Here is a 27,677-nt window from a genome sequence, read left to right as displayed (position 1 = left end):
GCTATTGCTTCTCCTTTCCTTCAGTGGGCCAGGGGGAAAACAGAAGAGCAAGCAGCAAACTACAGAAACAGTGTTTTTATTCCAAGGGCAAGAATATTTAAATAATTTACAGTCATTGAACAGCCTGAAAGGTTGTTTTTCTTTTTTTCTTCCATGATTAAAATCACAAAGGTATTGAAACAAAAACAGTATTTAAAAAAAAAAATGAGCGTACACAGCATGACAGAGGGACTGGGAACAGGGGAGCTGCCAGCTGAAAGGCCCAAGGGAGCCAGCAGGACCCTGCAGCTGTGACCCCAGACTGGGCTGTGGGGAGGGGAGAGGAGCTGCCCCCTGCCCTGCTGAGTGCTGGAACCCAGGAGAGCTGCAGGGAAAGAGGGGGGGTGCCTGCAGGTCCAGACTGGGTGCAGGCTGTGCCTTTTCCTCACAAAGCAGCCTGTGGTCATTTAAGGACAGCATGGTAGGAGCTAGCCCTAGGGAGGGTCGAACAGTAGGAGAGGGATGAGAGCAGATCGCTGCCCCACGCTGCCCTCGCACCAAACCTGCCAGGTTCCTCCACCCCCGCTGCCATCCCCAGCCTGCAGGGCACAAGGGTGGTCTGCAGTTCCAGAACGAGGTGCCAGGAAATAAGGCAACACCCCGTGTTCAGAAAAGACTCCCCAGGGCCATCCATCCCTCCTGCCCCACATCCCCAGGGCAAACACCGTGGACAAAGCCTCGGCCACCCCCCTGTCCCTCCACCTGCCCCCTTCAACCACCCAGGGTGCACAGCCACAGCCCACCCTGGGTGCAGAAGAGGGGTTGGGGTGACAGTGGGGCAGCTGGAGGCTGGGGATAACACGGTCACCCACAGGAACAGCGGGTGGGAGGGCACCTCCTGCCTTCTCTCCCTGGCCCCACCATCCTCTCTCTTAGCTCCATACATCCAAAGAGTACCGGCCCTTAGTCATCAGTTTCTTTACATAGTCCACGGCCTGAGACTGATTCATGTTCCCATACTCAGCCACAATCTCATAGAAAGTGTTCTGCACGTCCCGGGCCATGTTGCGGGCATCCCTGGAAAGAAGAGGACCGTGAGTGAGGTGACAACACAGCAAATAAAAGCTGGCTGTCCCTGAACGTGTGGATGGGGGCAGTTTGCCCTGCCCAGCCCATTTACCTGGCTGCTCCCTTTCCTACTGAAAAAAAAGTGAGCAAGCGTGTAAATGGGGGCCACACTCATTTTCCAAAATATAGGAACATTCGTCCCAAAGTCCCTTCCTTGTCCCAAGACTTACCCACACACATAGATGTGAGCACTTCCATCATTCACCAGCTTCCAGATGTGTTCCTTGTTCTTCTTTATTAAGTGTTGGACATAAACCTGGCAAGAAACAATGGGCTGTGTCACAGGCCGGGGGGGGGACGCCAAGCCCATGCCCATACACCTCCCCCCCCCCCTCATCTCAAGCAGAACCACACAGCAGCAGAGGAGCTGGGTGCTCCTTGGACTGCCCTGGGCCTCCTCAAACAGCAGGGCTGGCCGTCCCCAGTCCTCAAAGCCTCATTGACCCCCACCATCACAGCTTGATCCTTGTGTTTCCCTTCCAACTCAGGATACTCTGTGATTTTAGGGGAGCGATGCTGGGCAATGGGAACAACTGTGTGAGGACAAGAGAGGTACCTTCTCAGCCTGGTCCCTGGAGAAGGCGACGTTGAGCTGGGTGAGGACGCCCTCCTGCTTGAAGCGGGCCAGCTCCTGGCGGTACAGGTAGTCCTCCTGCTCACGGCGACAGCCGTAGTACAGCACCGTCTCACCCACCTCTTTGCCTGCAGTCACAAAGCACCCATCAGCCCCTTGCAGCCCCCTGTCCTGCTCACTCAGCCCAGGGCTGGCAGAGCTGTTGCTTCTGTTTATCTCGAGGCTGATCCCAAGATAGCTACGTGCTTTAGAAATGAGTCAAGGTGACCTGCCTGCGCTTTTCTGGAGAGGTGGCAGAAGTCAGAGAAATAGCTTCGATCTACCCGCCCTCTAAGTGCCCCCCTGTGGCCAGCAACCAAGAACAAAGTCTCCTTGTGCTGGGACAAGATACGCTGCCCTTCATCTGCAGTCATCTCCCCCAACCCATGGGATGTGGCAATGGAGGCACCGACCAGCCCAGCAGGGCACCCCTCAGCGCCCAGGGGAGTTTTTGGGTTCTCACCTTGCTCCTTCAGCCAGGCCCGCTCCTGGATGAAGCCCATGAAGGGGGCTATGCCTGTGCCCGGTCCAATCATGATGACAGGTGTGCTGGGTTTGAAGGGCAGGCGGAACTGCGACTTCCTGACATACATGGGCACCAGGGAGTTCCTCCCATTCTCGTTGGGCACCTTGTTCTTCAGCCAGTTGGTGGCCACCCCTTTGTTCACCCTTCCTGTCTTGGTCTCGTACTCCACCGTCACAGCGCAGATGTGGATGGAGTTGGGGTGGACCTGCAGGAAGGTGGACGTCGGTGCGAGGCAGAGGGAGCCCAGCTCCCCAGCCTGGCTGCTACGCAGGACAAAAAAATTCCCTCTCCAGAAGTTGGGATAACCCAGAGCAATTCCCAAAGTCTTGTCCGTGTCAGAGCAAGGGGACTATGGCACTGTGGAGCTAAATGGCTTTCTTAGCATCCCTCGTGCTGCCTGCTCACCTTGGAGGAGGAGGCAATGGAGTAGTAGCGGGCCTGCAGACGGGGCAGGAGCTCACACAAGTGGTCGATGGGGGGATGCAGCGAGGGCATGTCCTGCAGGATGGCCAGGATGTTCCTCCGGGCCTCCACCACCCAGCTGAGGTAGAGAGCCTGCAGACAAGGAAGGCACAGCCATGACTTCTCCACAAAGCCACAAACACAGCCCACAGCTCTCTGACCACGGCACAACGCCTCCCCTGAGAGCATCCCCCAGACCCAGCTCAACCCGCAGCTCTGCTGGGAAGGCTGCAGCTCACACCTTCCCCTCAGCAGTGGATGATGCCATCTTTCGGAGCTGCTCCTGCTCCCCAGCGTCCGTGGCATACTGGGCCAGCTCATAGAGCACGTTGGTGCGGGGCGGGTTGGTGATGTCCAGGTAGTAGGTCAGGGCTGTACGGTAGGAGGTGGGGCAGGGGAATGGGTGTTTCTTGTTGGATTCCTCTGGAGGAGAAGAGAAGAAAGAAAGAAGGATGTCAGCAACCGCTTGCTATTATGGTAGATTGCAGCCGTGGACATTTGGGAAAGCAAAGTACCATCAGTCAAAGCTGGATACATTCAGTTTACAAACTAAGAGCAAGTAAGGGGCAGGAATGATTGCGTGAGGCCAGGCGGCCCAGGACACCACACAGGAGTCTACAGCCTCTAGCAGAGAATTACAGTCATTTACTGTTTGGAAATGAGAAGCCAGCTCTTGGACTTCTGGGCCAGCAGCTATGATGCCTCAGGTCAGGCGTTGCTGTCTTAGGAGTAACACAAGCAGCAGCTGCAGCCTCCCTCCTGCCACAGGCCAGCTCTGCTGGAAGCATTGCCCAAGAAGAGCTCTTTGTATAAGCACTGAGAAGTGCTCTCTTCTGGCATCTCAGCCCCCAAGTCTGTGCATTCTCCAGGGACTGAAAAACAGTGTTTCAGACTCAAAAGCTCCTATTGAGCTCTGGGGCTGCTGTAGCAGAGGGATGCTCTGGTGGGCTGGTGCTCTGTAATTAGGAGAATGCTGTTACATAATTTGGTATTGAATGGGCACACCAAACATCTCACAACTGATCCACTTCAGCTGGCTTGCAGCAAACAGGCTCTATGCCACTACTGCAAAACACATCTAGAGTGGCCATGGGATGTGTCTGCCTGGACGGGTGCTACAGGACCTGAGGGTGATCTGACTCTTGCTGCAGTGGGAAGGACAGAGGCTATAGCAGGAGAGCTGCTGATGTGCATGGGTGATCCATACTCACCATCCAAATTGTTTAGTGACATGATTGTATCCAGATCCGTGCCCAGAATCTCACCAAACTGATTCACCAGAGATGCGTCATTGGCCGGATAAACAGCCACGTGGTCCCCAGATTCATACCTGGTACAAGAACAGGAGCAGAAGAGATTAAATACAGGCACTATTTCTTGTCCATGTCATGCCTGAACTGCCCAGCTGGAGGACCAGCAGGCTGCTGGTTTGGAAGACAACACTGAAACCTGAGCTGCACCTGCAGGATCAGGGACCCCAAAGAGACAGCTGTCATGGTAGTAAGGAACCATCAGATGCTTTTTTCCCCCCACTCCCTTTTCTACATGGGAGCCCCCAAAATAGCAGCAGTTTTTCCCAGAGCCTACCTGATTTTGGAATTGGAGATATCCAGCTCCAGGTGCATAAGGTGTCGTTCCCCACCCTCGTTCAGCTTACGGTTCTCTCTAACCACAGCCAGGAAGGGGTTCTTGGCATCAAATGGCCTGGAAGGAAAGAAGGCCCCCCTGGGTTTCTCTCCTGCAGGCTCACAGTACTGCCTTCATCTAGGTACGTTCCCTCTGTATCCAGAGCAGGGTCCCACTATCAGAGCACAGGGCCACCCTGGCTGATGTTTCAAAACACCACAGCACACAACTTACGCTGCTGCTGCCCACACTTGACAGAGAAAACAATCATTTTCCTTCTCAGTACAGCCCAGCAGCCAACAGCTCCTACCCCATTAAGAACAAGTGATGCAACAGCGGATTAGAGGGAGCGTCACCTCTCAAAATGGTATTTCAGGTTGTAATTCATTTGCACAATTAATCTCCCCGCAGCAAAACCGCAAGCAACCATCACACGTTAACCACTCCAGGGGAGGAAAGGTTCTGACTGACCTCAGGACAAATGTTGCACACCTACCAGCCAAACAGTGTAGGTGAACACAGCCAACCCCTCAAACACTAATGACTCATTAACTGTGGAACCCCTGAGAGCTCCAGAGCACATCTGAACCCATTTCTCTTGGGCTGATGTCTACCACGTGGCTGCGTCGCCAAGATGACACTGCCTGCATGGCTTGTGTAGTTAGAAACATTAAGAATGCCATCGGCCAAAGCCTGGCCCAGGGACAGCCTGGCACTTACGGCTTCTGGTTCTCGTAGCTCTTGAGGCGGCCCATCTCCCCAGTGTACACCTTGCTCATGTTCACATCCGTGTGCACCACCAGCTCGTACTGGCGGATGCTGGAAGAGGAAAAGGGACAGAAGAGAGGGAAAAAAAAGTCAGACTGGAAATAACAAAGGTACAGTTGGAACCATCATCTGCTTTACTGGGTTTGCTGCAGTTTAGACAAAAGACACTTCTCTGCCCTTCACCCCTCTCAACACAGCAGGAAGCAGGGCAGTAATGCTCAGTGCCCAAAGCAAAAAAGAATTATCAACTCTGCTGGGAGCACTGCAAATCTGCGTGTGCACTCAAGCTTGGAAGAGGCAACAGCTTGCAGGAAAGAGGACAGCAGCTCAGGCCTGATGGCACAGCTGCTGCTCACACGTGGCCAATCTTTCTGGCACCCAGAAGAAAATGCTCACATACTCACCTGGATTCCTCTCCTGTAGCCTCCACCCCAAAATGCTCACACACTGCTGGCCAGAACTGCTCTCTCCAAGTGATGAAGTCTTCTTCCAGGCTAGATGAGGAGAAAGGGAGTTTCAATATTCCTGCTCAAGAGGAAGCAGAGGGATGTTGCCAGAAGAGCCAACTGAGATCCCTATAGACTTCCTCCTCCACCATGGGAAAAGGCATCTGCCCATGGACCTACTAAGTTTTGTTACCTCTTCACGCTCACACGTCACCAGAAGAGCATCTTCAGAGCACTGAGTAGCAGGAATTCCCTTCCTCACACACCTCCCTTCACAGCCACACAAGGCTGTAACTCAGGCCCGCTGTCTTTGCCCATCTCAGCCACCCCTTGCCCATTCCTGGCATTAGGTCACCTTCCAGATTCCAATTTTGAAAAGTTTATTTTCCTAAATTGAGAGCCTCACACAGAAGGCAGATCCCTCTAATTAGATCTTGCCATCCTTGGAGGCAAAACCACAGGTTAATGTAATTCCTGAAGTTCAGCTTCTGCCAAGATGTTGTTCAGCTAAGTACAAACAATGGCTCTTGGACTGTGATTTTGGAACACTGTTGCATTCTACCATAAAATAAACAGCTCACAAGGAGATGGATCTTATCTCATCTGCAGGGATGAGAGGGCTTCTCCATCCAGGCAGGGATACCAGTAGAGCTGCAGAAGAGGCTGTGAAGCCTCAATAAATATACAGTTATGGTCACTTAAAGCTGATGTCGGATTTCAGCAAGGTATACAGGGTATACACGACTGATTTATGTGAGAGATTGCAGATGCACTCAGGGACATGGCAACCACCATAAATGGCCATAAGGAGTTTACCTCTGTCTTAGCAGTAGAGCCAACACCTTGCCAGGGACCCTTCCACGTTGCTACAGCCAGCTCAGAGCAACCCTGCAAGTCAAGCTACTCACTTGCCATCATCATCTCCCAGTCCAAGCTCGAAGATGCGCTGGGCTCCAAGCTCCTCCAATCTCTTGTCCACATATTTCCCCATGGCATTGAAGTGCTCGTAAGTCTTGTTCCCCAGCCCAAATACCTGGAAGAGAACACTGATAATCATGGAGAAGCAGGGACTGGATTTCCTCCATCAGACAGCATCCTCTGTCCTTCCCCTCCCACAAAATGCCCAGCAAGTGCTTACAAACTGCTTCTTACAGAGCAGCTTAACATCTCCAGCAGTGCATTTTCCTTTCATTTGCAATCATGATGCTGCTTAAAGAATCTGGCTGGCGTTTAGGTGAGGTGGCTGTATCTCAGCCAATTATTCAGCTCAGCACAGAAAAAGAGCCACACACTCCTCCAAGTGATTTAATTTGTGAGAGAATCTAGCCAAGGGCTGTTCAATCAGCTCCTGAACAACAGCAGCAGCCTGTAACTCATTTACAGACCTTATACTCAATGTCTGCTGGGCTGTTTGGGCAAGACATCGCCAGCAAACCCTTGTGATTTAGGCAGTGGAGAGAGCTCCCTGACAGCTACATTGAAAACACTTAGATATATGTTTGCAAATATCTGTGCAGCTTGGAGAGGAAGACAATAGAAGGCACAGACATCGCGTTGTGTTTTTACCCAAGCCATGTGCAAGCACAGTGGAAGGTTTTTGACTTTCCTGCCCAAACACAGCATAAACTGGAATCAAACCACTTACTGCAAAGCGGAGACCTGACAGGTCAGCATCAGCCTCCTGCAGCCAGTCGTAGAAGTCTTGGGCATTGTCTGTAGGATCACCCTCACCATACGTGGCCATACAGAACACAGCCAAGGACTTGTCAATCTCAGAGAGGCGACTCAGGTCCGACTAAAACCAAAGCAAAGAATAAATCCTCCACGATCGTGCAATGTGATCATTGAGCAAGCCTACACCTGCACTGCAGCTACACCCCTGCTGCACAGAACAGCACCACATCATGTCAAACAACAGCTTACAAAAGGGGCTGGGGAAAGGCCAAGCCCATCTGAAATGGTAAGGAAAATAAAGCTAACTGTACCACTGGATTGCAAGTCAGTACTTCTGCTCCACCAGAAAAGTGATGGGATTTTCCATCCAGGCTGAAGAATAATACAATGTCAACCCCTCTGTGCAAGACTGCAGCAGCACGGTACCAATGCTAACTGCAGAAGGAACATAGAGAAAGTTCCATGCTGCCAGCAGCTGACTTGTAAGCCCCAAGCACTCCAGGCTACATTCCTTTTTCAGCCACGTTGCGGAGTGGCACCCCCTAAACCCATAGACTGACAAGGACCCACCTCTGCAACTCTGAACGTGAGCTAATTTCATTTCCTTCTCTAAGTGAGACTACTAAAAGAGCAACAGTCCCTTGGCCATACCCTGAGGCTGTGTTCATGGCTAAATTACCAAGTCATACTCCTCTGGGTCTGCAGCCATGCCACGGAGACCATAGCGGTGAGCGTCTTTGGAGAGGCGATTGGCAAATTCCTCTGCTGTACCCGTTTGGGAACCATAGAAAACCACGATGTTTCGCCCCTGGAGAGAAGAAAAATAAACTGTTAAATGGCAATTACTCATTTGGCAAATGCACAGAGCAAGCACATCTCATCAAAATGGAAAAGCCTGGGATCAGGAGTCCTGGACCGAAGCTTAAAGGCAACTAGGAGCATGAATTTGTGCAGGGCTTCACACCAGGCTAAACTGTTACCAGGAATATGATCCATGCCAGTCTCAGGGAGGCGACTCAGGTCAATCTAAAATTACAGCAAAGAATAAACTTTCAAGGTTTATTCTCAGCTGCAAAGCTACAAAGTGACTCCAGAAGGCAGGAAACTCCCTGGACAAGAAAGACTTGCCAAAGCTTTGGGAGAGCGTCCGAGTGCAGGAGCTCCTGCTCCACAGCAAGCCAGTTCCTTTGAAGTAAAATGGAAAATATATCCAGCCCTTACATTTTCTCCTGCTTCCTCTTGCACCCAGTCCAGCAGAGTCCAATCTGCCAGATCTGTGTGCAATTCCCATTCCAGAGTGAGCCTGGTTTGGGAATCAACCACAAAGATGAACAACTGCCAGCCAATGATTTCAAAGTCTCTGCCCTTTTCATCCTGACTCTGATCCCCTATTACATTCTTGCATCAAACTGTCAGTTTAGTTTCTTCTCTCTAAGAACAATGTTCAGGCAAAGACTGCTGTGAGCTACTCCTGCCTCCCACACAGACTGCCTTTGGACACTGCAGCAGAATGTCTCTGGATCCAAGTCAGTCCCACTACTGACAGCTAACAGTCTCCAGAGGATAAAGGGAATGACATGAGCTCTGTCACCTTCCCAGCACCTAGAGCAGGCAGCTTACCGTCTTCTTCATCTTCTCAATGAAGCTGCTATCTCTTGCTGGGGTTGACCTGAAAGATAGAAGAAACCTCCTTTCAGATGAGTACAATGGTTCTTTAAGGTCAGAGATAAACAAATGGAGGAAAAAGCAGCCCCTGGGCTGTATGAGATCTCAGCAGGGCTACCAAAGTGGTGAGATTCCCCATCAGCCACTGATATTTAGCCCATCCTAGGGATATCCAGTGCTCAGCTGCAGGGTGACTTCTCCAAGGACAGCCACAGAGCAGGGGAAAAGCCAGCGGCCAGCCTTACCTCCTTCAGGAAGGCATGCTGCAGGCAAAGACCAGGAACTCAGCCCTGGGCAGCAGAAAACTTTCACTCTGAAAACTGAAAAACTGCTGGTTATGAGGACCTCGCAGAACTAGGATGCAGGAGCATGCTTTCAGATAAATCTCAGAAGCCAAGCCATGGTGTGAGATGGGGAGAACACCCTGCCTCTGCTCCTCTCGAGTACTGTGTCCAGTTTTGGGCCCCTCACTGCAAGAAAGATATTGAGGCCCTGGAACGTGTTCAAAGGAGGGGAACAAAGCTGGTGAGGGGTCTGGAACACAGACCATATGAGGAGAGGCTGAAGGAGCTGGGAATGTTCAGCCTGGAGAAGAGGAGGCTCAGGGGAGACCTCATTGCTCTCTATAACTGCCTGAAGGGAGGCTGTAGTAAGCTGGGGGTCGGCCTCTTCTCTCGTGTCATCAGTGATAGGACCAGGGGGAATGGCTTCAAGCTACGGCAGGGGAGATTCAGGCTGGACATGAGGAAGTATTACTTTTCAGAAAGGGTGGTCAGGCACTGGAATGGATGCCCAGGGAGGTGGTGGAGTCACCGAGCCTGGGGGTGTTCAAGGAAAGACTGGATGTTGTGTTGAGGGACATGGTTTAGTAGGAGCTATTGGGAATAGGTGAACGGTTGGACTGGGTGATCTTTTAGGTCTTTTCCAACCTTGGTGATTCTATGATTCTATGATGATTCTCTGTGGCAGGCAGGCTTTGGTTCTGAGCCATGCCCCAGGGAGGATTCCCCAAGCGTGAAGTAAGACAAGGCTAAAAACCAACTGTTCTGACCTCAAAACAGACCCCGCAGAGCAGATGGGCACACAGAGGCTCAGTGGTGGATCAGTCTCTGGCAACATGAATGCTGCCCTCTGAGGTCCCTCAGTGTTAATTTCCACACTGGGGTTTCTGTCTCCAGCACAGAGGTATTTGCTCTGTTGCAAGTAAGCGGCTTTCTATTGCTTGAAAGTGGGAAAAACCATGGCAGTCAGAAACATGCAGGCAGAGATTCACAGCACTATGGGTACCCTATTATTTACGAAGCCAAGAGAGCTTAACTATTCTAAATGCACTCGTGGGCTTTTAGTGTCACACCGTGAAAGCAATGTAACCCTGCTGACAAGGGAACCCCACAAGCAGACATAGCTCCAGCAATGGTCAGATTAGACACTGGGGTCTCTTCAAGGCAAGGCAAACAAGTACCAGGAGCTCACTTGCTGTCTTCCCTGCTGAAGCTTTGGTAGCAGGGAAGAGAGGAACGTGGGACCCGTTCCCATTCCTCTTTCACAATGGAAGAATGCAAGGCTGGGTCTCCTGTGGGAAGAGAGAAGCCTCCAGGCAAAAAACAAATGGTTTTGGCTCCAGCCCATGTGAGAATGTGCAGAGCTCACTAACAGTTTCCTAAACCCTGCAGCCCAGAGGGAGGGATCTGTGCGGACGTGCGGAGACATTTGCAGAGCGCACACACAGAGCAGCAGGGTGGGGGCATCCAATCCAAGCACCCCTTTCTACCCAAACTTCATAAGGAGCTCCACAACCAGGCCTGGTAGCTGTGAGCAGTGATATTCCCAAGCACCATGTATGAAAGACGGAGCAAACCCTATCCAAAAAAGATACTGACAGAGGCTGTGCTCACAAGAGAGTGCTGCTTTGTGCCCCTGTTTGCCCCCTCCGTGGCTAACAGCCTCTCCGTGTCTTCATTTGTACCCTGCTGGGAACAGGGGCACTGCAAGCACCTTTCACAAAGCAATCCCAACCCTGCCTCTGCCAGAACCCAAGTTCTGCAGAGCTGCCCCTGTGTGTCCCAAAGCCCACAGGACTCTCACTTCACTTTTAGCTCCCCTGTGAATCTCTTTCGTTTACTGCCCTCTGGAAATGAGATCCAATTAAAATAGCTGTTGGGTCAACTGCTAACCAGAATGCTTTTGAAGGAAGAAAAAATAAGTTTTAAATCCTTTCAGTACGCTCCCTTTAAAGGAGAAAAGGGCACACATGGAGCTAGTCCACTTTCAGAGGAGGCAACCTCACATTGAAGAGCTGTGGTGGAGAGCAGACTGTGGCTCAGACATAGAAGAAATGAGTCTGGCTTCCGTTAAAAAAAGAAAAACAAAAAAAAACAAAGCCACAGAATTCCCTGAAACTGTTTCATCAGGATGGCTTGGAAATCTGAGCTGTAAAATGCAGAAATACTGAAGACAGAAATGGCATTGATTTTCATTGTTCAGCCAGGAAAAGTTAGGAGAGAAAGCTCATTTTCAGCAGACCACTCCTACAGTTCAACGTAGCTCATGGTTGTGTTTATAATAGAAAAAGTGATGGGTGGAAGAAAGGAGATTAACTCCTTTGTTGAAGCAAGTGTACAGATCACCCACCCTTGCTGAGAGCCCAGAGCACAAACAAGTCCCAAGGCGCTCTCACTTTGATTTCAGAAGGAAAAAGGGAGGAGTAGAGGAAATCACAGGCAGCTCAAAGTTATCAAAGTCTGAAGAAAAGGTGAAACAGAAAGCTCCCACACCTGCCTCGCCTACCGAAAACAAATGCACATCCAGAAGCAAGAATGCAGCTTGGTTGCTGCACAGAAACTGCTCTCACCCAAGCACCCACGCTGGAGACCTCCTTTGCAGCAGCCTGCCTCCAAGCAGTCTCTCCCTGCCTTCTCCTCCTGCTCCAAGTCCTTCCCTTTGCCCGCTGGGCAGTTCACTCACCTGGACACAGCCTCCTCTTCTCCTGGCACCGAGTACACACATCCCATGGTCAGGGCAGGGAGAAGGCAAACAAAGAGTCCCAGGGCAGCTCTCTCTGTCTGCAAGGGGAGGTGTGGGGGAAGGATCTAACTTAGCTGTGGAGAAACATGCACACAGGCCTTTCCATTCTGCTCCTTCTGGGCATTGAAGCCAAGCGTCAGCCTTTTGTTAAATAGAAGAGAGCCGGCACAAAAGGTCCCAGTCAGGGTCATAGCAGAAGTGGTGCAGCGCGCTCAGCTCCCGGTCGCGAGGCTTTGGAAGTTACACAGCAAATCCACACAGTCCTGAGACACTGCAACATCTGGCAGCAGTGGCAGAAAGGAATTAGGAGTCAAGAATGAAACCTCCCAGGATTCTCCGCAGCACACGTCCCTCTCCCATCCGCGTGGAGCTGGATGCAAAGCCCTCCCCCAGCCTTGTTACCCTGGAAACTGTTTGTATCACAGTTGTTTTTATATATATTCTTTAAAAGAAAAAAAAAAAAAGTCAGTGCTGTAGCTGAATGAAACGGTTCCAGACACTGTGGGAGTAACATCACGGGTAACTATGGCAGTGCCATTATGGAGGCAGCTCAAAGGAGTTCTCATCAGGATCCTATTAAATTAAATTAGAGATGGTCTCTCTAACACACACGCAGGCAGCTGAGAGCTAATCAGGCTGAGAAGTTGGAGCAATTCCTGTGACAGGAAGCCCTACAAGCACCAGAGAATGAGTCTCTCTATAGCTGCGGAATAGAGATAAGCCTATTTGTGCCCCAAACAATGTTAAAGACGAGGAGGGGGAGGAGAAGGGTGGGCTGACACCAAGCATAGCTATCAGTGTCTCACCCCACGTCTCCCTGTGCAAGCAGGGACACAAGGGAGGGCAGAAATCTGTGATTGAGAAACACACAGAGATGGCCTGGGTGAGAAAAAGTAAGTGAGGGCACTCCTCAGTAATGTCACTGAGTACAGTTGCCCTCGCCATGGCTGCATGGAGATCGAGGGCTGCTCTCTTTAATGACATCTGCAGAGCAGGCGGCCAGGAACACTCCAGTGGTTTTAATTAAAACTGAAAACAGTCAAAATACAAAAAATGCTCAGATGGCAGCATCCCGGGCTGCCCTGTGGGTATTTCACAGCACAAGTAGATGAAGTCTTACATGCAGAAGCATCTACATATGCTGAATCCCTTCTCTGGGGGCTTCAGGCAGGAGAAGAGCTCTGCTCCACCATGCGTAGAAGGGACCAGTGAATGCTGCAGCTCAACCCACAGACACACTGACAGGGTGAGAGCAGGACTGCTCCCAGCACAAGGGGGCAGGCAGGGCCACAAAAAGCGAGGCCAGATGAGATGACATCCAGAAGAGAGTACTTTGATTGCGGACATCAGCTTCAACAACCAGCAGCAATTCCAGCAGTGCAATTCCAGCATCCTTCTTGGAGACACAGCTGTGCTGACTTTACTTGACAGAGGTATGCTGCTCAGCAGCAACTCCAGGAGGGCACCGAGGTCTCAGAGCTGAGTTCATGTTGGAAACTATGTTTGAACTCTCACACTTTGGAAGGAAACCCAGCATCAGCCTTCACAGCCACATGAAATGCTTTTCAAACCTTCTGCTCTCCAGTCTTTCACAGTTGAAGCTAGGAGCTAAAGGAGCACAACAAAAAACACAAGCAAATACTGCCAGATAAAGCAGTTCAGGACAGCCTGGCAAGTCAAGGTACAGCTGCAAGGAAAGTGCTGAAGAAAAGCAACATCTCTTAAGGCCAAGGATCTCCACTGCAGCTGCAAAGGGCTCTGCCTCCAGGGCCAGTTTCCCTCATGCTTGCTATACAGCCAGCCCAGGGCAATAGTGGACAGCATGATCTTCTATATTGCTGATTTGCTTGTTCAACAGCAAGGAAACTCCACCCCAGGCTCTAAGATGACAGAGGGAAGGAAATCCAACGCTGAGCAAGGTTATTTTTCCCCACTTGTTTCCCTCATACTTCCAGGCATCCCATAAAATAACACTGCAACAGCAGCAGGAAGTCACCGTCTCCGACCAGAGAATAAATGTGCCATGAGCCACAGCCTGGGCTTAAGGGTCCAAGCTCCCCTCAGCTTACCACAACGACCACAGCTTATCACAACACAGCCACGCTCATTACAATCTCCAGAGGATATCCACACACACAAACAAGTAGCTCTCAGGCACAAGAGGGAACTATTTGACCGATTCAACAAAATCAGGTGTCCCAGACCGTTCAAAGAGCTCTGCCTTGCAGCTAGAAAGCTTATGATCTGGCCAGAAGGGAGACCAAACCTGTTCCTTTTCAACTACAAACTGAATTCCAACACAAACACTGAAAGACAAGCCTTGAGAACTGGAAGCAGCACAACTCAATAAGGTAAATACAGAGGTATAGAAAAGATACAAGGCCCACAATCACTTGCTGCGCTTGACTTAGCTTACATTTACACATAGGGTACTAGAAGCATGTACCCCATGCTGAAATGCCTTGGCCTGTCACCAAATGCCCTCTCCTGACCAGCCTGTGGAGAGCTGCTGCCTCTTTCCACAACTGACTGCAAGTGCTACTCTGTTGCTCCAAGTGAGCACTTTCAAATGAAGGACTAAGAAGAATTTCATACCAGAGCAGCACCCTTTAAGTGCCTCATGGAGAAAAACACTTCATGAAGGGCATCTCACCACTGCAACTACGTGCAAAAGTCTTGAGCCTGGTGTGAACATCCAAGCATGATCCACCTTGTCCCTCCTGCCAGCCCTGCAGCACAACCTGCAGTGTACCCAGCATTACAAACACAAAAGATTCACCTTGGTCACAAGGTTACCTCCTGTGATGGCCTACTACTGTAAAAGCATAGAGTTGGCTTTCTATCTGCAGCAAATGCATCCACGCAGAGAACAGATCCCAGGTAAGAAAGGTATTGCACAGCTCCAGCTCCTGAGGTCCCTGCTGCAGAGTTTCACACCTGTACTTACTGCTCTCATCACACAAGGCCCACTGCACCAGGAAGAAATAGCAGGAACAGGATCAAAAGCCCAGAAGAAAGCTGATGGGACAGACAAGGAACTAAACACCTCCACCAGTGCAGCTCACTCCTGGTCCTAGAAGAAAGGGAGGAACAAAGACCCCTCTCGAAATCCAGTCTCCTGCTGCAGAGACCAGGTATCAAAGCCAACACATTTCACAAGAGCTGCCAAGCAGCTCATGTCTAGGAACTGCCTTCCAGCTCCCAAGGCCCTGTTTCTTCACTTTATAACTATGAAAAGATTTCCTCTTTTCATTTGCTCTTTCTCCAGACTTATCTACGACTTATCTTAAAATGCAGAGAATAGCCAAAGCAATCCCTAAGCATTTTGAAGTACAGCCAAGGGCTTTTAAAGTCTTTTCTTGCCTTGCTTGGCAAGACAAGTTATTGATACAGGCCACAGCAGAGAGAAGGGAACTGCAGCCTGGCTCTTCCACAGGGATTTCTGCATGGTGAGGCAAACATATCTTAAAGAAACATGAGGGGACAGAAGGGCACGTCAGCACCAAGGCTCTGCATCTGGGGACCCCAAAGGAACCCCCAAAGGGAGCTTTCAAGGACCCACTGGCAGCACAAAATCTTCCCACCCTTCTGACTGGAGGAATCCCATGCCATCACTTGGGAAAAATCACCTGTCCTCTGGCAAGGGTCAAAGCAATTTGTTGGATGGCAATGCAAGAGAACTGCTAACAGGAGGTTTTTCCCTTCTGCCTTCTCCACCAGTTCCTACAGCAGGTTGCAAGCCTTGGTGGCAACTCTATGAGGTCAGGGCACAATGAGAAATGCAGCAACTTGCATTGAGTGAAAGGCTGGTGGTGGAAACCCCATCTAAATGTCCTCATACATAGAAATCAGTCTTCCTGCTCCTAGAAGTCTGTGACTGTAACCTCCAGGGAAGACCCAGCCGGTTGCAAGTGCTCAAGGAAAACCAAACAGGGAAGGAAAAGCAAGAGTGTCTTTGTGGTCAGAAAATCATCAGGAAGAATGAAAGTCACCCTCACCCCACACCACCTGAGCTGGTACTTACACTGTTTGGATTTTGGGGAGATCAGGAACTTCCTCCTTTTTCTTGCGGAAGAAGAACCAGTAAGTAAAAAGCCCAGTGATGAGTGAGATGAGAAACACATCAGTCATGCTGAAGAAAGAGTCCTGTGCAGTGCTTTCAGGGGGGGAGACTGTTGACTCCACACCTGCATCCCCCATGATGGTCAGAGATACTGGAAGGAAAGAAAAACAGATGAACATCAGCAATCACACGCAACCACAGAAAAACAGAAGAGCATTAAGGACCACTCAGAACATGATTTTCCATTATACACTTAATCCTAGGAACACATGGTAGCCCAATGATCTACTGGCAGTAACTTCTGCTCATCCCCAGCCAGCAACACTGGAGCAGCCCCATGTTCCAGCCAGGGAGCCCAGGCAGGCTGCTAACAGCCCAGCAAGGCTCAGCAGGGATGCATGGCCAGCCTTCAGCAGACCTTTACCCATCACGCAGCCCAAGGGTGCTTGCTGGTGGGGGAAGACACCACTCTTTCACACACACCTCCAAATCTGTCTCTCCCTCCAAGGAGATGCAATGCTCCTGATTTACTGCAGCACTCACACACCGCAAAGCAGGACTTCTGCAAGCATCCCCACACCATGCCATTACAGCAGCAAAATGGTGAGTACTTCTTATTTACTATCCCCACATAGACCCCATCCCTTCGTACCTCGTTCATCTTCATCAACTCCACTCCCTTCCTTTGTTTAACTTCTGTTTCCTTGAATTACAAGTTCACCAGTAGGAAATTGAGCAAAGTTTAAGTGATTTGGCCATGGCCATACTCAAGGTCTGAGGTAGAACAAGGACACGTACCCAGCCTTCAAGTCCCTGACTGCCCAATGGCCTCTGTCCATTTTGCAGGAGCCACCCATCGCTCCCTCCCTCCCAAACTCTGCCAAACTCTGAGCTCTCCTGGCCGCAATTCAGATTGAAAGATTACCTGCCCAATGCACAAGGGCACTCTCTGTCCAGGCAAACAGATAATTAACTCAGAATCTGATTCATAAGGGCAAAGTGACTCTTCTTGCACTTAGGCACCATGCCAGCCCAGGAGGCCATAGACATTTGAACCTGCACACAGAAGAGTGACTCGGAGCTGCAGGGTTGTCACTGGAGTGAGGACATGTTGAGGCCATGTCCTGTGGCAAAGCTGGAAGAGAAACAGCAAGCTGTGCCTGGGATGAGAAGTTGACTTAAGTTTAAACTCTGTTCACGGTTTATTCAAATTTAAGTCCAGGTTTTCACAACAGCTCATCCTTTTCACCTGACAGCACTCATGTAACAGCTAGGGTTCGCTTCATTCTCCTATCCACACTGCTGCTTGTCGCGAGCCTACTGAAGGAGCATGCAGCTCCAGAGATCACGGAGTACAGCACAGGGAGAAGTCACAGGCACCCAGCAGCCATCACAGGTGGGCTGCTGGGCATTTCTGCAGATCAGCGCGCTCTCAGCTCCACAGGAAGCTTCATTTAGTGAAGAGCTTGGCAAGTGACTGCAACAAAAGGCACCAAAACCACTGCAGAACCCACAGTTGCTGCTGGCTCTCAGAGATGACACTAAGCAGGGAGTAGGAAGAAAAACATTAGCAATGCAGTGCAGACAAGCAAAGTGCTTGCTCCTCTCATCAGGTCACCCTGTCCTCCCTCCCTCATAGAGAGGCTTTCCATCTCCAAATCTCAGAGCCAAGCAGGAGATGGGTGTTATTTCTGTGTAACTGTAGACTAAACTGTTAGGAAAGCCTCCGCAACCAGATCTCTGCTGCCAACAATACACAGCTCCCAGCAGAGTCCTTCCTCTCGTCTCTGTTGGCTCCAGTAAATCCCTGATGAGGATTTACTGTAGGAGATGGTCTGAGAGAAGGCATTGATGTGAGGAAAAGCACTGCTAGCTTATTGCTTCCACTCCTGATGAAACCTCAGAGGGAGCTATTGGAAAAAATGAGGCCTGATGGAGACCACGCTATGCTGGCTTGGGGCAGGCAGCCCTTTCCTCCTAAGCACCAAATCCAGCCCTTGCAGCAGCAAAGCCCTTGGAAATTTTCTTGCAGCAAGCACAGCAGCCATGTAACTGCCCACCAACCAGCTGCACATGGAGGAAAGTTTCTAGCCAGACACCTCCAGCAAGCACGGGGTGGGAAGCATACAGACCCTGTGTATGCCTGGCCCCCAGCAACCCCACCCTCCAGCTCAGATAACTCAGCACAGATATCCACCAGCTTCCCAGGGCTTTGCTTTCAACAGCTAGAAGTGCAGTGCCTTGGAAGGCATCCTCAGGAGTGAAGCTTTCAGGAATGCAGTGCGGACAGGAGGGGGAGGAAGGCAGACCATCTCCTGGCCTTCACCGTGCTGCAGCTCTCCAGCACTTCAAAGGTGAACCCTACAGCTGCAGCAACAGCTGGGCCACCCCCTGCTCACTCACAGCCCGAGGGAACAGCATCAGTTCTAGAAGCTCAGGGCACAGGAGCTAGATTCTGGTCTGCTCTCATCTCACCATTCACAAATCCCCATGGCAAAAAGGCTCTGTACTGAGCTCCGACCCTGGAAAGAAACAGCGCTGTCCTCTAGTGATGGAACCAAAGACACAAGAAACACTAATTCTGATGCTTGGTTCCATTTGGCCCTGCATATTACCATTTATTCAAGTCAGCTACAGATTTTTCTTTTTTCTCTCCCTTTCCCATTCCTATCCCTAGGAACCAGATGTAACAAAAGAAACACAAAGGATGTGGGATTAAACTTTACATTTCTTTTTTAGAAAGCCTGTCATAACTCAGAATTACTGATTTAACTCATTCACCTGACACAGGAAGATTATTCTCAATTTATCTCAGACTCAACCTAGCTGGCTAGGTTGCAATTACCTTCCAGAAGGTGACAGCAATTCACCAGCTAATACACATCCTTCTCAAACCTCCAGTGAAGGGAAAACTGACTCTCACTTGGGATTTAGCTGTCCTGGAAATCCCAGTCTCTCGGAAGATCCTACTAGAATCAAATCAGTTCTTTACAAGGGAAAACAAAATTTATGATGCAGAAGTAAAAGTCCCCCTTATATCAGCTTCAAGGGTAGCTATTTTATCCTCAGTGTTTATTGTACCTTCAGTCAAGATAACAATCAAGATAAGGCAGACATCCAACTCCCCACCTCCCCCTGCTTTTTAATATCAGTCACGCCTACATTTCTTGCTCATCATCTATGCATGCAGTATCTGGTGAAAAGCAATCAGTCTCAGCCACATATAAGGTATCTACATAGAAAAGCCACAGCATTTTGAAAGACTACAGTCAAGCAGCACTATTTCAGCACAGCTTTTCAGCCTCTCGGTGCAGCTTCTAAACCTGGGACTGCACACAGTACAGCAACTCGCAGTCATTCCAGTCATTGGGGGCATCTCTGCACATCCCCCTGCTGGCAAAGTGATGCATCTCTTTTTCATGTTAAAGAGTTTTATTTCTAATTCTATGTGGTCAGCAACCCAAGCAGATCTGTTGTTCTCCCTCTATTGTTCACAGCTGGTGGCAGTATTAAGTGGTGCTACAGATGCACCCAAAAGCATGCTGCAGCCCTCAGCTCCAACTGGCAGGCAGAACATCAAGTTCATATAGCAGGTGGCTAGAAGGTCTCCCTTTCCCCAAAATACAAGGAAGTTTCTGAGAGTTACAGATTGCTTGTAGTACAATATAGTGACCAATAACCCTTGGCTCTGAAGTTAAGTTCATGACTTGTGCAGGAAGTTGGCTCTTCACAAAAGTAACCTTTTATCTATATGATGTTGGTGTTTTTTCAATCATCCCAGGATGATTTGCTTTCTTGGCCCACTGCTGCAGCCTGTGCATCCAAGCTCTGAGCTCAACCCTCCTCTGACCTGTGCTGTCAGAAGCAGGATATGACAAACTGACATCAGCCCCACTGGCCTGAGATGGGAAGGAGAAGCAGACTGCTGACAAGGCACAGCCCCAGGCTGCTCTCCACCTCAGCTCCCATAGCCACCCCCCTGCCCAAGGCCAAGATTCCACCAGCCAGCTGATTACAGCCTGTAGCACCAACAAGCCCAAAAGTTCAGCTTGACACAGAGAAAGGCTCTTCCTGATCCGTACACTCATGCAGCGATAAGCACAAGCCCATCTCCCACATCGTTGAGCCTATTGAGGCAGCCAGCTGAACTTCTTAAAGAGCTTTTCAAACCAAACAGAGCAGCAGCAGTGCACTCTGGACACTTGGAGATAAAACAAACATGGGAGCTGCAGGCAGAAGCTCTATCTCCTAATATGTGCACTCTAAATCTGCAATGACTGAACCAGAGGAGTCACCAAGCAACAAATGCATGCGGTGTCACTGGGCAATAAACACCTAAGGCTCACAATGACGCTCCTGGTGCCAGGCACCATGCAGAGGCAGACCAGACAGCTCAGCCTTCCGGGTCCAGGACATCTCAGCTGCTGGCCAGGGGACCAAAGAACTGGTCTAAAGCCAAACCATGGCCTGCAGGAGCAAGCTGTATGCCTTGCAGCTGTACAGCCATGTGGCCAGCATGAACCAGAGCACTATGTCCTTCTCTGTTCACTGAAATACTCCCATCAAGCAAGGACGCTTACTGGACTCTTTTTCTGTTTCTTATCACTGGAAATCTCTCCAAGTCAGCACCAAAACGAACTGCAACACACACTCAAAGATCTCCCAGATCTTTCAGACTGTCTTTCTCCATGTCAGGCTCCCAGCAAAAGCCCTGTGCAGCTGCGCCAGGGAAGAGAACAAAGGAGTGTGCTGGTGGAAACAGCCTGGCAGAGCACTCCTCCTGCTTCCTGCAGCCACATGACGACCCTCGTGCCATTGACTCAGCACATACTTTGCAATATTAGAAAAAGCAGAAATACAGCTGTCACGATTACTAGCATTGGAAGGTCTGAATGGGGGGGGGGGGGTGGTCAGTGTCATCACGAGATAAGGAAGCCATGAGCCTCTGCACACAGTTGGATGGAGAAGAAGGAAGGAACTTGCTTATAAGCAGGAATGAAGTCCTGTGGTAGGGAAAGGGTTGTCTGTTTTCACCCACTAAAGATAACAAGATTAGCAGGTTACTGAAGTGCCAGGAAGAAATCCCAGACTTAAGCCCACAAGAAAGGAGTGCCAGCAGCAACAGGAACAGAGCAGGTTTGTGGTGGAGATGGTTCTGCTGCCCATGACTGAGTCCAGCTGCAGAGACAACTTCCCCGTGTGCTGGTGCATAGTATTAGGCCAGGAGACCTTAGGGGCAAACTGCTTCCCTCACTGCAACAGTTTGGTCAGCTATGCGGGGCTGATTCTCACCACTGCCTGAGAAACCAAGGCTCCCTATGCACCAAGGCTCATTATGTCTATCACTTCCATATCGCTTCCAAACCCCATCACATCCTGCAACTTGCCATTCCTCACCATCAGCTCAAGGGTGCAAGGCGTTAGCCCCAGGCTAAAGAGAGGACCTTGAGGAGAGTAAGAAACGTACACAGATCAAAGCTTTTGTGTGTGTGTGTGTGTGTGTGTGAAACAGAACAAATTCCTTTCGCTGTGCAAGGTCGCATCCAACCAGGCCTTGACATACCAGCTCAGACATCAGAATTTCTATTTTCAGAATGGGACAGATGCAGAATGTGCATCAGTCAAACTGGAGCTTGAAACACTGCATATTTGAGCTTTCACTGTTACACTGGGATTTTTCTGGCCAACAGCTCTTATTCAAGGACAGCAGAGCAGCTGTAAAAGCATGGAGGACAACAGGAGAGGGTTTACTGAGACAGAAAGCAACTCTACCCCAGGGGTATGCCAAGGTGTGGCTATGCAATGAGTCCAGGACACTGAACCAGAGGATTTAAGGCATTATCCAAAACAAGAATGAAATCAAACTTGTCTTAACAACACAACCTAGTATCACTGAGTTTGCACACTTCCCTTCACCAGGAAATAGCCTGTCTCTCAGCCTTTAAACACCAGGCATTTCACTGGCTCAAACACTCTAACAACCACTTTTGCACAGATTAACATGAGCCAGCAGAGAAAAACAAGCATTGAGGATTGCAGGACAAACAGAACCTGAGAAGTGCGTGCAAACTGAACCCCTCTGCTAATTAGTGCTGCTCCCCAGCTTTCCTCCCTACAGAGGGACAAATTCAGAGCACCATGCCACGCATGCGTACTATGAAAGGAGAACAAAGGTCTCAACGCCACCAACATTTAGAAGTTGGGGAAAGACCACAGGAGCTGCAGATCACCCTTCTGCCAATTGCCATAGGCTCTTCTCACTCAGAACAGCTGCTCAGAGGGTTGTGCTGCAAAATCTCAGGAGTGAGCCTTTCACGCACCTATCTTGCACGGTTCAGGTCCTGACTGCTGAAGATATTTTCATGCTCAGGAGGTTCCTAATAAACACCATATTCCCTTCTGCAGCTGCTGCACCCAAAGCTGCTAAAGCTGCAGTGAAAACTCCTCCTCAGAACTGGCCACTTGCTGACCCTGTGCCTGCATTCGATAAGGGCATCTGTGATTTCACCTGCAGGCACTTACAGGGAGCAGAGCATCACAGGGCTGGTAGCTGCAGACTTTCATCTCTTCCACCAAGAAGAGTTTAGATGGCAAAAGTCTCTAACACTTTTCTCATTCAAAAGTCTTCCTTTGAAGCTAGCAGCTGGAAGAGAGTCAGAGATCCAGCACAAGCTTAAGAGCTGTGAACAACCTCTGTTTGGAACAATACATTTTGGGGGGAGTTATTCATTTTCTTAAAGAAAACCCTGTGGTATTTGTGCAGAACCACAACACCTTGTACTTGTAAGGTAGCTTTCCATAGAGGATGTGGAAGCATTTCAAATATTTTGCACCTGCATTCTGTATTGATGTAAGGGCAGGAGGTGTTACCACATGATCCTTGCATGTGGCCACGTTGCTGTCAACCACGTGGAAACTCTCTGTGAAAGCTGTCTCCCAGGCCCCAGAAGCAGACTGTACATCTGGCTGATCCAGGAGAGTGCACACTCCCCCAGTGAACATCCTTGTCTCTGTGGGTGAGGCACTCCAAGCTGAACACCTGAGAAACACAGGCAACTCCTGAGCTCTGTTCCCTGCAGACACACAGGACCACGTGCAGGCAGGCAGTGCCAGCAGACCCCAGAACATCAGCTCTGTAACCCAAAGCTGACATCCTCATGCCAGAAAGGGACATCAGACCACAGAACAGCAGACAAGACAGGCCGGGAGTAAGTAGGGCCACAGGCTGAATGGTTGCACTCAAGTTATAAAACTCACAACATTCCAACTCCACGCTCCCATTCTAGTATGGTCAACATAAACAGAAGATACTTGACACGCAGTTTTTTTTCCCCTTTGTCAGAATAGCTGCTCCTCTTACCTCAAGTATGTATGCACACAGCCCTGTTACACAACCACAGCTTGCACAACCCTTGCAGGCATTTTATCAGCTTGCTCCTCCAAAGCTTCAAGTTAGTTAGAATCAAGAGATGCTAGCAATGACCTGCGAAAGCAAGTCAGTAGATACATTCCACAAATAACTGTGCAGCAACATCCAGTGTACTTGCCAGTGCCACAAAGATTGATCTAAAAACACCCCAAGCAGGTAACTTCCACAGAAGATCTGCACATGTATTGACAGAGCCAGATTTTCCAAGGAGAAAAATCCAACCCGAGCTTGAACTCTGAACCTACTCAACTCCTAGTTCAGGAATAATGGAAAGGAAAATTAATCAGTAATTCTACTTTACTCTTTGCAAAGTAATAACTAGAGGCACAAAAGCGGCCAATAGCAAGCAGGAATGCTACAATAGTCTGCCACAGTATATCACATTCAGCTACCCTTTGGACTTGTGGCCTTAGAAAAGCCAGAGATAGGAGCACTCCTCTTCCACTCTTTATGGACTCTGTAAATGACAAGTAGCACGTAATTGACTTGAACTGCAGAAAGAGATAACAAACAGCTTGTAATTGGAGAGAAGCAGCAAGAGATTATGAGCAGCCTGTAATTATTTGTCCTGTTATATGAAATTTCAAACTCCACAAAAAACACTCTTGGCAGGCGTGCACCAGCCTCTATGGTGCTCATGACTCACTCAACAATAGCATGTATACAGACACTTGGATCAAATGATCACACTGGGAAAGCAACTTATGTAAGTTCTAAGAATTGCATTTTTAAAGGTAGGAGAGCTCATGTCAGGCAACAGAACAAAGTTCAGTGTTAGCAGAGGTAACTGCCAAATCGTTTTCTTTTATGTAAGAGAGATGGGGAGGAGATGGTCAGAGCACAGATCTGAGCGGGGAAATCTTGCCCAGTCCTTCAGGACAGAGAAAACATTATCTCTGCTGTGTCTCAACAGCTAAACATGAGAGTAAAGATCAAAGGGGATTTCAGTCCACGTGCGGCTCCATGTGTTGCTTTTATTGCAGGTGAACTGCGTAAAGAAATCATCACTCCCCAGCTTCCAGCCTGTCAGCTCCTGCTGCCAGCCATCCGTTCCAAACCCCAGTGCGTCCACAGATACTCCACCTGTGACACTCAAAAGGAACAGATTACCTTGCACCTGCTGTTCTGCAAGCAAACACTGATGGACCCACGAGCTCCAACACGAAGGGCAGCAAGCAGCAGGGAACACTTCCCTCAAGACAAGATGAGGAGTGTGGTCACACAATCCTGTCGAGCTGCCTGCAAGAAAGAAAAATAAAAGTTGTAGAAACCACCTCCTTGCTCAACTCAGACTAGGCACCACCCCAGCAATTATTGATTGAAAAGGAGGCAACTGCAAAGTGATGACATAACAAGAGATTTTCCTGTCAGTTAGGGCAGGACTCTAATTAACAGTGTTAAGCCAGATGTGTGGCACTAGCTCCTCCTTTCTGCCCACTCTTCTCCTTACTCATTCAATGTAAAAGCCTTGGAGAGTAAGTGAAAGTGTTCAGTTGCCACCATTTTTCCTACAGTGTTGGTTTCCTCCCTGTCTTCCCCACCATCACGAGAAAGCGTTTTGCAAACACCTCTTTCTGCACTTTCACATCCACGTGCAACACACAGGACTCCTTCAGCACAGCCCCAAACCTGGGGGCTCTACACTGTGCACACCTGGATTCACAGCAATCAACCCAACAGAACACGCACTGAGACAACACTAGGTTCTCCAGGAGCAGCCCAACTCACCAGCCCTTGCCCAGCAAACACCAGTTTCCTCACTTGCAGCAGACTCACCCACAAGTGTGCTTTGTGTGTGCACAGCTCATCAAAGTTGATGAGTAGATGAAAGATCTACAGGAAAAGTAAATGACAGCACCCTCCTTTCTAATTAGCAAAAGATGCACGCGCTGCTCCTCACTGTAGGCCACACAAAGCCTAAAGCACTGCAAAGGGAAGATGCCTTCATCGATATGAGCACCGTTTTACTTTCCAAATTTAGAAGCAGAGACCTGATCCACCTTTGTGCTCTTCTGATTTCTCAACAGGATGCTACTGCTTCTCAGAAACAGCTGTAAAAGCCAAAACCTGTTTCAGTTTCCCAGATTCATTCAGACTAAGCAGAACTAAGTAACCCTTCTTCATGCATTCCACCAAGCGTTATCATTTGCCTTTATGCCCTGAAGGTTAACCCACACCAAACCCAGGGACCAAAGCACACTCCAACAAGCAAGGAGACCTGCTAAGAACCACCTCCAGTTTGACGGCTGATGCCCAACGAACACCAGAACCAGGCGTCTTCACCCCCTCCTGCTTTAACAACCCCAGACACAAGACTTCCCATTATTTCCTTCTGTCAGCACGTTCCCTAGGGGATAACTTCACCCCCAGCACAGTTCAGCAGCCTGGCACCGGTTGGATTGTCACGGCCCTCGCAGCCCTGCTGTGTTCTGGGTGTCCCCATCGGACCGGGCTGGGCGCAGCTCTCTGGGCTGCCTCACCGCCATCTGAGTAAAGAATGCCCCTCAGCGCCCAACCTAACCCCCCTCGTTTAGTTTACACCCATCCCATATGGCCCTACGGCAGCCACAGACAGAAAAGCAGCAGCGCTCTCGGCGGGACCCAGGATCACAACGCAGCCCCCCATCGCAGGGCCTCACTTCCCCCGGCCCCCCCGCACCATGGCCCCGTTCACCTCAGCCATCCCGTAACCGGGCCCCGCTCACCTCCGACCCCCCGCGCCCAAACAGCCCCCTTCTCTCTCCCCAATCTCGGCACGCCGCCCGCCCCGCCGTGCCCTCACCCGCCCCGCTCCCGTGCCGTCTGACGCTGGCGGTGCCCGCAGCCCGGCGCGGCCGGCACGTAGGGCGGCGCGCACCACTGTGCGCACAGAGCGGGGAGAGCCGTGAGCCGCCCCCGCCTCCCGCCAATGGGCTGCGAGCGGGCTGCGCGGACACCCCTCACCGCCTCCCCCCGCCTCCCCTCGAGGTTGGTACGGCCCCAGCGCGCCTCTTGCTGGGGAAGCCTTAAAGGGACAGAGCAGCGGGGAGGGTGCGCGGCTCAAAGGTCACGGGGTGGTCCGAGGTCGGAGGAAGGATGACGGTGGGCGCGGCAGCCACGCCACGCTGCTCAGCGACAGAGGTACAGACATGCAGACAGATGGACATGTAGGTATACGGCCATAAAGCCATGGATATAGGGACGCTGACACACGGTTATAGAGACACAGATAGACATACATAGGGATGGGGATACAGAGATGCATACAGGCACATAAACAGGCACATAGATACACGGACGCACGGGAAGATATACAGACATACAGAGATACGCAGGCATACACAGGCATATAAGCAGGCGCACAGGCAGACACACAGATGCATAGACAAGCAGATATGGGTGCACAGATTTAACGTGCAATTTAACCTCAAACAATGCTTTTAGCCCTCTGCTAAAGCCCATGCTGCTGGCAGCAGCATTGCACAAGAAACGTCCCTGGCAGGAGAGATTTCACAACCTGACCCCCAAGATCTGGCTGTAGCACCACTGCAGCTCTGCTCTTTTTGTAAAGCTGCACCACAGCCACAAACACTGCTGGGCTGAAGGCCCCAATGCAAGGATGCATGAGAGGCACAGAGGAGTCCTGGGGGGGACTTTGCTTCTGCAATGCACAAAGAACCCCCACTGGAGCATGACAACAGCGGTCACGGTGGTGCCTTTCACACCCCATAGCACCCATGAACCAGCCAAAGGTTAGGGCATGACGTTCAGCCTCTCTCCTCTGCAAAGCCCAGCTGGCACTGCCCACCTCCTCCTGGCTGCAAGAGGTGCGGGCAGCACAGTGCAGGCACATCGAGTCCATGGTCCCGCTGCTATCACCACGTTGACACTCACACCAGAGTCAATAACACCCACGGAGAAGGCACAAAGTCCATGTGGGTGAGCAGGGGGCACCAGAGGGGTCAGAAGAGGTGCAGGGAGAGGCACTGACCTGACAAGCCTGTTTCCAGCTGAGCAGAGAGCATACGTGGGCACAGCGAGCGTGGTCACCCAGGCCTGGATAACTGCACACGTTGGCTTTGCCAGAGAGAAATAAGCAACTGGGAAGCACAGAAATAAGAGGAATATTGACCCATTAGCATGGTGACTGTGATATCACCAGCTTAGCTGGCTTGTGCCCTTTCAGCCCGGAGTCACTTTGTGCCCTGCTTCCAGGAGAGAATCAATCCTGATCTTTGAAGAAGTGCCAGCTGTACTGGGAATGCACTGGAGGTACAGAAGAACAAACCTTTGGA

The 27,677-nt window shown here is 50.3% G+C and overlaps 1 protein-coding gene across 1 annotated transcript; it reads right to left on the bottom strand.

Annotated features, from left to right (window-relative positions):
* Positions 1-60: 60 nt before the first annotated feature.
* On the bottom strand, positions 61-26,249 carry LOC122166464 (NADPH--cytochrome P450 reductase). The gene is made up of 17 exons (XM_042830262.1): positions 26,186-26,249; positions 24,514-24,642; positions 15,936-16,125; positions 8,843-8,891; positions 7,902-8,030; positions 7,194-7,343; positions 6,457-6,581; positions 5,507-5,596; positions 5,055-5,153; positions 4,296-4,412; positions 3,920-4,038; positions 2,950-3,131; positions 2,652-2,801; positions 2,184-2,451; positions 1,664-1,809; positions 1,278-1,363; positions 61-1,056 (listed from the first exon to the last, which is right to left on the bottom strand). The coding sequence occupies exons 3-17, from the start codon at positions 16,109-16,111 to the stop codon at positions 912-914; spliced, it is 2,031 nt and encodes a 676-aa protein (XP_042686196.1). The 5' UTR covers positions 16,112-16,125; positions 24,514-24,642; positions 26,186-26,249; the 3' UTR covers positions 61-911.
* Positions 26,250-27,677: the final 1,428 nt, after the last annotated feature.

This window comes from Centrocercus urophasianus, unplaced genomic scaffold (genome assembly GCF_019232065.1).
Source record: "Centrocercus urophasianus isolate 14NV4802_14NV808 unplaced genomic scaffold, USGS_Curo_1.0 seq_33, whole genome shotgun sequence".
Taxonomy (NCBI): Eukaryota; Metazoa; Chordata; class Aves; order Galliformes; family Phasianidae; genus Centrocercus; species Centrocercus urophasianus.
Note: the sequence above shows the minus strand (reverse complement) of the source record. Positions and strands in the feature narration are given on the sequence as shown.

Excerpts from the sequence above, each read along its gene's own strand:
- LOC122166464 (XM_042830262.1), bottom strand. The coding sequence starts at position 16,111 with ATGGGGGATGCAGGTGTGGAGTCAACAGTCTCCCCCCCTGAAAGCACT. Across the intron at positions 7,344-7,901 it reads ACCCAGAGGAGTATGACTTG|TCGGACCTGAGTCGCCTCTC; the intron begins GTAATTTAGCCA and ends CTTTGGTTTTAG. Across the intron at positions 3,132-3,919 it reads GTCACTAAACAATTTGGATG|AGGAATCCAACAAGAAACAC; the intron begins GTGAGTATGGAT and ends CTTCTCCTCCAG.